Source organism: Equus caballus, chromosome 3, assembly GCF_041296265.1.
Source record: "Equus caballus isolate H_3958 breed thoroughbred chromosome 3, TB-T2T, whole genome shotgun sequence".
NCBI classification, from domain to species: Eukaryota; Metazoa; Chordata; class Mammalia; order Perissodactyla; family Equidae; genus Equus; species Equus caballus.
The window spans coordinates 21,245,589-21,258,586 of NC_091686.1; the positions used below are offsets into that span (position 1 = coordinate 21,245,589).

Consider the following 12,998-nt stretch of genomic DNA (forward strand, 5'->3'; position numbering starts at 1 on the left):
TCTAATGAGATTGCTTTTGTACTTGAATGCACTGACCAGGAATCTTGTATTGGGCAATGTGGTTCTGAATTTTGACATGTTTGTATTAGTCCTCCAGACAGACAAAAAATGTTAATGGTTATTTTTAGAGGTATTCAATCACCCCTCCATTTCCTTTTGCCCATTTCCCTTTCTTCCCTCCTTCCAAACCACTAAAGCAGAGTCATACACTTGGTGTTCTTATTTTTCCACTTAACAGGGAGTTTCGCAGTTCTTCCTGTGTACGTACCTCTCTTTTTCCTCTTCCTCTGTCCTCACCCTTCTCTGGATCCAGCTGTCTTTCCTAAATTGGACCTTTACCTCCAGGGTCTTGTGGGACTTAGGCACAAGTCAGCAAGTTCCCACCATAGGCTGCATTAACGAGTGCACATTCACCAAAGAAGAGCCCCTCAGAGTACCTCTTTGCCTTCAAAACATGGCTCTGTTCCCAGGGCTTGAAGCAGTTCTGCTGCTTCCCAGAGCAGTCCTGGTTTCTGGTTGAATGAAATCCAAGTTTTACAGTTTTGGCAGTGTTTTACAGAACATGAGGCTACCACATTCCTGGTCCAAATTTCTTATTCAAATAGAAGAACAAGAAAAGAAAGCATTAAGATGTAGAAGACGTTGCTTATATGTGTTGGCAAGTAATGGAGGCCAGCTAGACATAAGCCAAGAAAGCAGCTACGGAAAGTGGCTGGGCACTGAATTACCCTTGTTGCCCAAGCCCTTGGCAGAGGGGCTTGGGAAAGCCCAACATTTCATAAGAATGTGAAAAAATTAGAATCAGAATGTCTGATCTATTCCCCTTGTTTTACAGATGAGAAAACTGAGGCCCAGAGAGGTCAAGACCATTCAGCAAGCTAGGGTAGGAGCCAGAGCTCCCACCCAGGCCTCCGGGCTCCCAGTGCTATGTGCTCCTTCCACAGCACCCAATATGAGCCAGTCAGTCAACAGGTATATGTTTAGTGCTACTCAGGTTCTGACCACTTAGAGTGGACTCAAGATAGAAAGATATGCTGTTATTTAAGGCAGCCAGGTGTGTCCCAGTTACCACCACCTGACTGTACCACAGCTCAGAGGAGCACTGGATCTGGAATGGGAGGGAAAGAACTTGTGTTTCATATGTCAGGCTCAATGGTAAGCTCTTTCCGTGTGACCCTTCATTTAATCCTTACAACTATCTGTTGTGGAAAGCTGAGGTTCCAAACAGTCAACTAATGGGCCCAAGGTCACACGGCAGACATGTGTCAGCCCCAATCCATATCACATCAGTCTGAAACCCAGAGGTGTGTGACTGAGTCTCAGGGGGATGAAGTGCCTTGGTTGATTCTCATCTTACAGATGAGAAAACTGAGGCGACAGAATTATTGTGAGAATGTATTAAGCTATTGTATCAAACATGGCTAGTGCAGAGCTTGGTAAATAGCAGGAGTTCAGTAAACATTTCTTACAATTTGAATCTCTTATGTAGACTGTCAGTGCAAGATACAGAAAGTCAGTTTGAGGTCTTCTGGTCTGGATCTTTCTTCTGAAAGCCTGATGCCATAGGGATGGGGAAATCTCTAGATTTCCTTTCTTGCCCCACTGATCTTTGGCTCTGGCTCCAATCTAAAACTTGGTGCAGGTCCAATGCCTAGAGCTGAACAGAAAGAGCCATGTCCCAAGTTTAGAATTCATAATCTGTTCTGTCTCCACCTCATTTGTGCCGATTTAACCAACAAGGCTTTACTGAGTTCTTCTGAGTCAGACACATATTCTCCTCTGGTTTCAGTCCCTTATGTGCGTTGAGGAAATTAGATGACTTAATCTCAGCGCTCCCTTTCTGCTGTTTTGGAAGAGTAAATTAATGATGCTATGCAGTGCTGAGGGAAGCATCCTCGTTGGCTATCCAAATATTAATGGATATTTTCCTGGGATTGGCAACTTGAGACAACCTTGTTCCCTTCATCTGAAATTTGAGGGTTTTTAAATAAGGTGTGATAAACACTGCACCGCTGTAGCCCAAAGTTAACATCTTTACCCAGGTCTAGGCTTCAGAGTAGTTTTTCTCATGAGGACAGTGTCCTGTTATAGAATGCCCTACCCCAGCTTTCTGGCAGACGGTGGTCCAGATGAAATTAGGGGCTGTAGGATTTTTTATTTGACGTTTTCGTGCCCTGTAAAATGAAAGGCTGTACAGTATACTGTCTAGTTTCTTGGGTGTGGTGAATGTAAAGGTGATCCAAGGGCTGCTGCCTGTGAACTCTTCTCAACTCCTGTCTTCTCAGCATGTCATCATCTAGCACATCTGCCCCCTCAACAACGCTGTCCTTCCTCACCACCTTGCTAGTCTTAACGCACCTGCAGCTTGATGTACTAGCAGCAGTAACATCATCTTCCATCACCCTGGAACAAAAAACTCAAACCAGGAGATAGCTATGGGTCAGGGAGGATATTAGGCTTGGGCTGGGTGGAGGCTTTACAGGAAGTGGTGGTTTAGGCCTGAGTGTGATTGAGGATGGGGCTGTACTCCATGTGGGTCTGGTCGTATGGTCAAAGACGTTTGCCGCCCATAAGCAGTAGTGCTTGGAGTAGGTTTCAGTGTCTTAGGAATTGGTAGTGCCAGCACGTTGGGCTGTTCCTTTTCTGACATGCTTTTCTCCTGTTCCATGGCTGGTTTCTCAAGCATTTGCAGCCCCAGACCTCCCATATATCATTCAAACAGGGGCAAGAGGCTAAAATGCTCATTTCTTCAGCAGACTCCAAATCCTATTCCTAGCTAGATACCTGTTTCAATAGATTTGTTAAAGCAGATCAGCTGAGCCAAGGCAGTGGAACAGTTTTCCCTGAATGGACTATTTTTCGTTTCTTCCCATTCCTCCTCCTCTCTCTGCCCTCCTAACACTTCTGTTCAGCTGCATCACTGGAGGCCAGAAAGGCCCACGTGTAGAGCCTGTTATTTGATCACATGCTTCGGGGGCCTGGCCAGGTTTCCTGCTTTTGCTCTCGTCTCCTCTTGCCTCTCTCCTCTAGACAACTTCTGGTAAAACCTCTTGGCTGTACTATTTCTGTGGAGCTTTGATGAAGGCCTTTGGTTCAGATGGGTCCCAGCTGGAAACAGCTAGTTTGGGGGCCTCCAGACTACTTGCCTTGGGTGGAGTGAATGGTATCTGAGAGCACAGCAAAGAAAATATGAACTAGTGGGTGTCGCACATTGGGCGGGAAGGTGTTGGAAGTTGTTTAGCTGAAAGGGGAATTATGGGAGCTGACCCAGGACTGAGTCCTGATTAGAAAACAAGGCCATCCAACCCTGAGCCTGGTGGGATACCTCTGTTGAAAACGTAGTTTTGAGAGGTTGCTTCAAGTTTAAACCTTGAGATCTCAGACTTTGTGCCCGTGGCACAGGTAAAGCGTCTTGAGCTTCAGCTCACCACCCCAGACTGACACATGATTTCTTTATCTGTCTCCATTCCTTTCAGCTTTAACGTCACCTAAACCGAACTTGATGGGTCTGCCCAGCACAACAGTTCCTTCCCCTGGCCTCCCCACATCTGGATTACCAAATAAACCATCCTCAGCATCGCTGAGCTCCCCGACCCCAGCACAAGCCACCATGGGGATGGCCCCTCAGCAACCCCCACAACCCCAGCAGCAGCAGCCACAGGTGCAGCCGCCGCCAGCAGCCCAGCCGCCACCTGCACCACAGCTCCCGCCACAACAGCAGCCACAGCAACGCAAGGACAAAGACAGTGAGAAGGTAAAGGAGAAGGAAAAGGCACACAAAGGGAAAGGGGAACCCCTGTCTGTCCCCAAGAAGGAGAAAGGAGAGGCCCCCACGGCCGCAGCCACGATCTCAGCCCCTCTGCCCACCATGGAGTATGCGGTGGACCCTGCACAGCTGCAGGCCCTGCAGGCAGCCTTGACTTCAGACCCCACAGCGTTGCTCACGAGCCAGTTCCTTCCTTACTTTGTACCAGGCTTCTCTCCTTATTATGCCCCCCAGATCCCTGGCGCCCTGCAGAGCGGGTACCTGCAGCCTATGTATGGCATGGAAGGCCTGTTCCCCTACAGCCCTGCGCTGTCACAGGCCCTGATGGGGCTTTCCCCGGGCTCCCTACTGCAGCAGTACCAGCAATACCAGCAGAGTCTGCAGGAGGCCATCCAGCAGCAGCAGCAGCGGCAACTACAACAGCAGCAGCAGCAGCAGCAAAAAGTGCAGCAGCAGCAGCCCAAAGCAAGCCAAACCCCAGTCCCCCAGGGGGCTGCTTCCCCAGACAAAGACCCTGCCAAAGAATCCCCCAAACCAGAAGAGCAGAAAAACGCACCCCGTGAGGTGTCCCCCCTCCTGCCGAAACCCCCCGAAGAGCCAGAAGCAGAAAGCAAAAGTGCAGACTCCCTCTACGACCCCTTCATTGTTCCAAAGGTGCAGTACAAGTTGGTCTGCCGCAAGTGCCAGGCGGGCTTCAGTGACGAGGAGGCGGCGAGGAGCCACCTGAAGTCCCTCTGCTTCTTCGGCCAGTCTGTGGTGAACCTGCAAGAGATGGTGCTTCACGTCCCCACGGGCGGCGGCGGCAGCGGCGGCGGCAGTGGCGGCGGCGGTGGGAGTGGCGGCGGCTCGTACCACTGCCTGGCGTGCGAGAGCGCGCTGTGTGGGGAGGAAGCTCTGAGTCAACATCTCGAGTCGGCCTTGCACAAACACAGAACAATCACGAGAGCAGCAAGAAACGCCAAAGAGCACCCTAGTTTATTACCTCACTCTGCCTGCTTCCCCGATCCTAGCACCGCATCTACCTCGCAGTCTGCCGCTCACTCAAACGACAGCCCCCCTCCCCCGTCGGCCGCCGCCCCCTCCTCGTCCTCGTCCTCCGCTTCCCCCCACGCCTCCAGGAAGTCTTGGCCGCAAGTGGTCTCCAGGGCTTCAGCCGCGAAGCCCCCTTCTTTTCCTCCTCTCTCCTCATCTTCAACGGTTACCTCAAGTTCATGCAGCACCTCAGGGGTTCAGCCCTCGATGCCAACAGACGACTATTCGGAGGAGTCTGACACGGATCTCAGCCAAAAGTCCGACGGACCGGCGAGCCCGGTGGAGGGTCCCAAAGACCCCAGCTGCCCCAAGGACAGTGGTCTGACCAGTGTAGGAACGGACACCTTCAGATTGTAAGCTTTGAAGATGAACAATACAAACAAATGAATTTAAATAAAAAAAATTAATAACAAACCAATTTCAAAAATAGACTAACTGCAATTCCAAAGCTTCTAACCAAAAAAAAAAAAAAAAAGGAAAAAAAAAGAAAAAGCGTGGGTTGTTTTCCCATATACCTATCTATGCCGGTGATTTTACATTCTTGTCTTTTCTTTTTTCTTTTAATATATAAAAAAAAAAACCTTAACCCTGTTACATTGTGTCCTTTTGAAGGTACTATTGGTCTGGGAAACAGAAGTCCACAGGGCCTCCCTAATGTCTTTGGAGCTTAAACCCCTTGTATATTTGCCCCTTTTCAATAAATGCCCCAAGTTGATAGCACAGAGGAGCCCGGCATGCACTGTATGGGAAAGCAGTCCACCTTGTTACAGTTTTAAATTTCTTGCTATCTTAGCATTCAGATACCAATGGCTTGCTAAAAGAAAAAAAGAAATGTAATGTCTTTTTATTCTCAGGTCAATCGCTCACACTTTTTTCTGTTTTCAGAATCATTGTTTTATATATATTATTTTTTCGGTTTGTTTTTGTTTTTGTTCCAGAAAAGATTTTTTGTTTTGTTAATTTAAAAACGGGCAGAAAGTATTCGAGAAAAACAATGTGAACTGCTTTAGCTTTCTGGGGATTTTAAGGATAGCTTTTCTGCTGAAGCCAATTTCAAGGGGAAAAGTTAAGCACTCCCACTTTCAGAAAAAAAAAACAAACCCACACACAAAGAGTGTTGAGGACTTGTAGCTTAAAAAAAATAAGTTTTAAAAACTGACTTTCTGTATTTATGATAGATATGACCATTTTTGGTGTTGAGTAGATTGTTGCATTGGAAATGAACTGAAGCAGTATGGTAGATTTAAAAGGAAAAAAAAAACCTTTTGTGTACATTTAGCTTTTTGTATGGTCCAGCTGACAGCTCCTCATTTGATGTTGTCTTGTTCATTCCTAGCAGATAGATTGCAATCCGTTGATTCGCCTAAGCTTTTCTCCCCTTTGTCCCTTAATTCCACTTTCTCTTTCCTTCTCCCACTTCCCATCCTATAATCTCCCACTTAAGGTAGCTGCCTTCATTTCTTAGAGGGTAGCTGCAGAATTATTTTATAAAACTAAAGAAAGAAATTCAAAGGGTCCTAGGGGTCATTAGGATCCTCAAAGATTATTTTTGGTTGGGGAGTTGAAACTTTTTAAAGGCATATAATTCTAGTTACCTATGTCTGTTAGCCTTGTGCATTTATTTTTAATTTATCCTTGGCTTTTCTTTTCACCTCTTCTTTTCCTCCTTTTCCTCCTTGTTCGGTAGATGCTTCAAATATTCTTTTCCTAAACTAAAGCATTTGTTTCGGTTTGTTTAATTGGGCTGTATGCTTTTCTTTTCTAAAAAAGTTTTTGGTTAGGGGTTTGGTGTTGGTTTTTGTTTTGTTTTCTTTCCTCTCTCAGAAAAAGAAATTTCATGCTTTAAATAAAATCCAAAGACACACCCTTTCACTGCTGATGCAGAAAAAAGGGAAAGGGTTCTTGTTACTTGAGAATTTGTTTCTGATTTAAACAAACAAGACTTAGTTTAATAAGAGAAAGAGTAAAACAAAAGATTCCCAGGTTGTTATGTGCTTCTTCTGCAAGCAGAGAGGCAACTGTTAATGACAATTCCATATACCAAAAGACACATTTTTTACTTCAAAGTTTTGTCCTTGTGTTAGGCAGTCTGAGCGGCAAGTGATCCAGAGTGCAGCCAACAAAGAAGCAGATAGCAATGTAAAGAGAGCAAAAAAGGAGCCGTATGTGAGGCACTTGTGTTTATGTTGATATCCGTATTCCTGTAACACACAACACAACGCAACATACACCCTTTCTCATCTTAAAGAACGGTCTGAACTTTGAAAGGAAAACTTTGTGCTGCTAAAACATAGATTTTGGAGACAAATAGATGCTTTGCTGTTTCACTTTCATAGCCAAACATCAACAGAAACAATCTCCCCTGCCCTGAAAGTGTGAAATCCTTCTTCCCTTCGTTCTCTTCCTTATGTTTCAAAAGGGAACTTTGAAGACTGTGAATGCAGGTTCCATTGGTCACCTTTCGGGCTTCTTTCCCCAGTGCTGAAGCCACTCATCGACTTTGCAAAAAGACTGGAGCATTCCAAGATCTGAAAATGGATTTCTTTTTTCTTTTTTCTTTTTCTTTTTTAGCCGGGACTATTTTATTTTTATGAATTTGTTTTTAGTTTAATGAAAGAGTAGATCCTGAACTGTTGTACATATTTCTAACTAGGCTGATGCACAGTGCAAATTCCTTTTTTAATTTTTTTTTAAGTAGAAATACTAAAGAATACCATCTAACTATTCATACCAGTATCCAGTTGTAGCATAAGGTGTCAAAAATAAGTACGCAAAACATTTGCTGTTTTAACAAGCTATTTTCTTTTAACAAGAATTCTTATATTTCTCCCTGTGTTTGAGATGAACATTTTTAAATTTTAAAGTTGTACAGTTTTTTGTTTTCCATTATTTTATCTTGTTTGTAACTCTATGAAATATATATATATTTTTTTGCCATTTAACTGTTGTATGTTACTCCGTGTCTGTATCATATAGAAAAAAATTGGTTTGTTTTGTTTTGTTTTTGCTTCTCTATGTGATACCAATTAACAATTTAACACTAGTTTTATCTGTCAAATTCTGCTAGGTCTTTTCTGAAAACTTTGTTTTTAAAAATGATATTGCTTGGTAATAGTGCAATTTCTATCCCTTTCCCTCCCCCCTCAACTTTAAGTTCATTTCCTTGTAATTAATTTTGCCATCCCCTCCCCAATGGTTTTTTTCTTTTCTTTTTTTTGAGCTACTATGCCGTCCTCCCTCTGTGAGGCAGAGTGACTGTCAGTGTTTTGTTTTGCCATGCCTTGACCTGTGGGTGTGTTTGGCAACAGCAAGGTGGTTGGGTAGATTGTCTAAGCATGCTTCCCCCCACCAGTGTTCCTCAGAGGGGTTATGCGATTGTTTCAACCTGGAGTGGGTTGCACACTTAATGGTTTCCTCTACAGCTCTACAGCCCACATAAATGTTCATTCAAAAAAGAAAAAATGGTTCTCAGCATTAACCCAGAAGTAGCAAAGCAGTCAGTGATTGTGAAAATTTGAGGTCAAACATGAGCTAGTTAGATGTTTGTGGGCTGACATCCACCATGGCTGTGACCCATATCATTTACAAAGCATGAATTCACTGCAATGCTCAACTGTTTAGATTGGTCTCACTTGGAGAATTTACTCCTGTCTGCTGCATACTAGGTAGCTGAAAGGATATTTCAACTCACTTTTTAAAATAGTTCTTCACCTCCATTGACACTTCATATTTTGGTTTGTTTTTTTTTTTCAAATACTCCACAGTGTGGGTTGGTGCTAGACACCATTCAGTCAGAGCACCAAATAGACCCACAGAATGGGAGTTATTTCATCCATCCTTCCAAAAAGACACTTAAGAAGGAAACACACACACACACACACACACACACGGAAAAGTTTAATAAATCTAGGAAGTTTTTTTTTTAATTAAAACTATTTAAAGAGATGAATGTGGCCAAAGTTTTACACAATTGAAAATAAAGTAAAACAGACGGCATGTGTTTAAACCTGAGTTTATCAGGCATGGCAGGAAGTTGCAGGAGAGAGAGGCAGTGACCCAAGCCAGTGCACTTGATGTTCATGGACATATATTTTTTTTAAATAATAAATTAAATTAAAACATTTTAAATAGAAACATAAATTGAGTTGGTTGTTTGTTGGCGCTGAGATACTGCCCACTGTGAAACAAAGCTTTGACTAGTTTTTTTTGTTTGTTTACTTTCTTCGGGAGGGAGGGGGGCAAGTTTGGGTAGGAAAGAAAGCATAAATGAACGTGACCCTGAGGTGAAGAGGTATATGAACAGCCTTTGCAATGTACAAAAAAATAAAAAATAAAAAACAAAAAAAAAATAGAGCAAGTGAAACCAAAAATGATGTTCTTGGTGTTTTTCTATAATGTAGTCTTGTTAGCTTTTTTGTTACTGTAACAATGCTGATCTCGAACTGTACCAAAATACATGGAGACTAACAAACAGAACCACATGGAACTTTCAAACTGAAAAGAAATTTGTCACAAAAACTTTGTTGTCATAGTTAAGTTGATTGTAGATGGTAATTGAATATACTCCTTTGAAAATATTTCATCAAGTATGTTTCCTGCTCATTGTGATACATTAAAAAAAAATATGAGCAAAAGCTCTTGTCTGTCACTAGATTTTGTGGCTGTGCATGTGTGAGAGAGAAGGAGCTTGATGACTGGTGAAGTGTAAATCTGAACAGCATCTTGAGGTTGCGTGAGCAAGGATACTCATTCCAAGGTACACAAGCTCTTTATTTCTAAGTGTCCTCGTATTTCCCATCAACTGGCACTCATCAAAGTGCAGGAAGTTGTGGCCATGATGCTGACCAGCTTATTTCATTGAGAAGGGTAAGCCTGACAGCTCGGATGATAATTGACCCCTGAGAGCCCTAATGGCACCTATATTTTTAATTTAAATGTTTTTATAAGAATTTTAGACACTTGGCACAAAGAAGTTTGCTGATGGCCAGGAGAGAGGTAAGTTCAACTTCTCTGAAATGGGAATTAGATCCAGTGTTTGTGACAGAAGGATATGAAAGGTAAGTTGAATTAAGTGGGTGATTGACTACATTTACCTTTCCTAGCAAAGGACTTTTGTCAACCCCTGTTAGTGCAGAATTTGAGATAAGAATAGTCTGCAAAAATAGTAACAGCATTAGTAAGTCCTACATACAAGAGAGAATACTCAGTCCTCTTATCAAAAACCTTCCGTTACAGCAGAAAATGCCTGAAACTCATTAATAAAGAGTATTTCCCAGATTGGGCCCAAAGGCCTTCCATTCATCTCTAATTTATAGCCACAGCTGATAAATAATTTACAGAACTCTAGCAGCTGGGCTTGGATGGCATTGCAGGCTAGCTGTGTCCTTGCAAGGTCTGCAGCATCTGCCCCTGGCCAACAGGGGTCTTCTCTACCCCAGGAGTTAAGCTATAAAACCCTCTTCTATTGGCTCGGCCATTGTCAACCAAGTCTTTTTTTTCTTAGTTCCTGCAGCAGGCATTCAAGAAGAAGCAGTGACCCTATTAACTCAAAATTTCAATGAATTCTACAACTGACACAGGCATTACTAGTGCTCAGAAAGGAAAAGTTGGTTGTCCTGCCAGTGCTGGAAACTCTATGCCAAACAAGTGTCACCGTCCCTAATGAAACCCTGATCTTTCCCCGGGCATCATACCTTTCTTTTGGGTGTTCCTACAGAAGCACATGGCTTCTATCTTGGTATGTTTTCTTGGCACAGTTTCTTGACAGTTATGAAACTGATGTTTCTTCCAACCCCATGAAAGGTACAGTATGATAAAAACTGTTCAGACCCAAAGCCGTGTCTGCCTTTGTGAGCTATAATTATTTTAGGATCTGGCAGGATCACACTGAAACGTTTTAAATGGAACTAGTTTTGCAGAGAGGTTTTGCTGCCTCAGCTCTTTGGAGGAAGGTGACTACAATTCAAATTCTTCTAAAGATAAATTTTTAAGAAAATAAGACAAAAGCTCAGTGATGGTTGAGCCCTTTGTATCAGAAAATCTCTAAGCAGCTAAGTTACATTGAGAGGGTTGGATAAGGGACTCTGTTACTAGAAACGCTTTTTAAGGGAGAAGAAGTCTTCCAATCTGGCTTCAATATCATGCTCATGTGGATATTAATATCCTTGGAATTAATAGCTTTCCCCCCTGGAAAATGTGAAACGGCAACATCTTAAAATGGCCGATATGTGTTAGTCAGGTAGCTGTTTCTAATTTTGCTTTAAAGAAGTGTCTGTAGTGCCTAGCTCCTGTTATAGACTAATGACCTTCCAAATATCACTTTTAACAAGTTTAGACTTTAAGTTACAAGAGCACAAAGCAGCGCAAGAGTCAAGTTGAAGGATGAGAAGTTTGCACCTGCTGCTCTGCTCTGCACCCTTAATTATATCAGGACAGATGTGCTTGCTCAGTCTCTGTACATTACTGCTGGCGGTGGATCTGCCAAGGCTCTGGCAAAACTTGCAAAGGAATTAGTGCTCTCAGGGCCATAAAGTAGAGGCAGCTTTCTATTTTTACTTCATAGCAAAGGTAGGTATTTCCTTTCCTTTCCTTTCGTTCCCTTCCCTTCCCTTTTCCCTTTCCTTTCCTTTTCTTCCTTTCCTTTCTTTCCTTCCTTCCCTTCCTTCCTTTCCTTTCTTTCCTTCCTTCCCTTCCTTCCTTCCCCCCCCCAAGTAGAGGCATATGTTTTTAAGATGTCTTAGCCAGTTACTTTAGATTCCTCTCTATCTTCTTGAGTTTTTAAATTATAGTTGCAAAACTAAGTTTGTTCTTGATCCTTTGTGACTACTTCATTCTTATCCTATGTGGAACACAGAGACTATTTAACCCAACTTATGAATCCCTTATTAACAGGGGAATGAAAACTTTCAGATGAACTATTTTACTCTTGGGCCAAGATCCCTTGGCCTGAGAAATGAGTGCTAAGTAACAACTAAGAATAGCAAGAGAGAAAGGCATCAGTAGATATTCTCTGCCTCTGTGATACCAAAAGCTTCCTGTTGACACTCACTTTCCTTGCCTTCCTATCTCAATACACTACTCTTCCCTAAGCCCCGCTATGCATTGCTGCTGTCTTTTAGAATTCCTTATAACACCTTATTTTTAATAACACCTTACTTTTGCATGAGACTTGACAATATTTTCTAAAATTACTGCTTGGTTGTTCCTCAAAATGATCTATAAGGTAAGCAAAGTGGGTGACATTTATCCCAGGCGTTCAGGATAGTAAGGTAACGAGTAAGGGGTGAATCATGTGTTTAGCCTTTGTCCAGGGCTCCTTCCCCCCACTATCTCCCGAGGGACACTAAAGAGCAGTTGAGAGTGTGGACTCAGGAGTCAGACAGGGTTCAAATTCTGACTCCACCACTGTGACCTTGATTGTGTTACATATTCCCACTGTAACGTGAGGATAATGGGATCTACTTCATAGAGTTGCTGTGAAGATTACATAAGTTAAAATATGTAAAATGTTTTGAACACTACCTGGTACATACTAAGTGCTAAATATCTGTTGCTACAATTATTGTCAGTATTAACTCTCCACTTTTTCACTGTAGGTCCCTTGGGATTGCGGCTTTCTGACTCTCTTTACTTTACAGAGCATCCCAGAACTGCAGTAGTATAAATCAGTCCTATCAAGCCTTTGCCATACGTTTATATCTGATGCTTTCCTGTCTTGTACGTATCTCGGAGGATCCAGAGGTCCTTCAGGGAGCTTCTGCTCATGAGTCATACAGGAGTCTAGTGCAGGAGTTTACATTTCAGTCTTTCAATGCCTAACATCGAGTGATTAATTTGGTCAGAGGGAAGGATGACTTGTAGCTTGCCTTGTTTGCAAGACTAGACATATCCCTGCTTCACTGTGCCTTGATGAGAGAGCAGCTTAAATTTCTGCATTACAGAATAGAGAAAATGGAGTGGGTGGTAACAATTTGCCCACTGCCACTTCCTGTTTGAGCTGGTTCAGATACACAGGTTGGGAGGTGTAGCATCTAAAATGAGACTGTAAGAGTGAATGAATTGTACATGAAACAAAACTGAAGAGGAATACACATGAAGGAGTGCAGCAAGAGGTCTTTCTACCCCAAAACACCGAGTTTTAAAAAATACTATTATTCCAGTAACCTGCAAAATAAACATCTGGAAGAGGTGTGGGGAAGAG

The 12,998-nt window shown here is 42.9% G+C and overlaps 1 protein-coding gene and 1 long non-coding RNA gene across 5 annotated transcripts in view; one reads left to right on the forward strand and one right to left on the reverse strand.

Annotated features, from left to right (window-relative positions):
* Positions 1 to 9,432, forward strand: part of ZFHX3 (zinc finger homeobox 3) — a 1,295,343-nt gene extending 1,285,911 nt beyond the window's left edge. For all 4 annotated transcript variants that reach the window (XM_023637235.2, XM_070263082.1, XM_023637236.2 and 1 more), the window contains one exon: positions 3,477 to 9,432. In XM_023637235.2, coding sequence (XP_023493003.1) covers positions 3,477 to 5,155 — 1,679 coding nt within the window. In that variant the 3' untranslated portion in view covers positions 5,156 to 9,432. The remainder of the gene's footprint in view (positions 1 to 3,476) is intronic.
* LOC102149407 (uncharacterized) overlaps positions 1 to 12,998 on the reverse strand; it is a 135,389-nt gene that overhangs the window by 9,648 nt on the left and 112,743 nt on the right. The window lies entirely within an intron of this gene.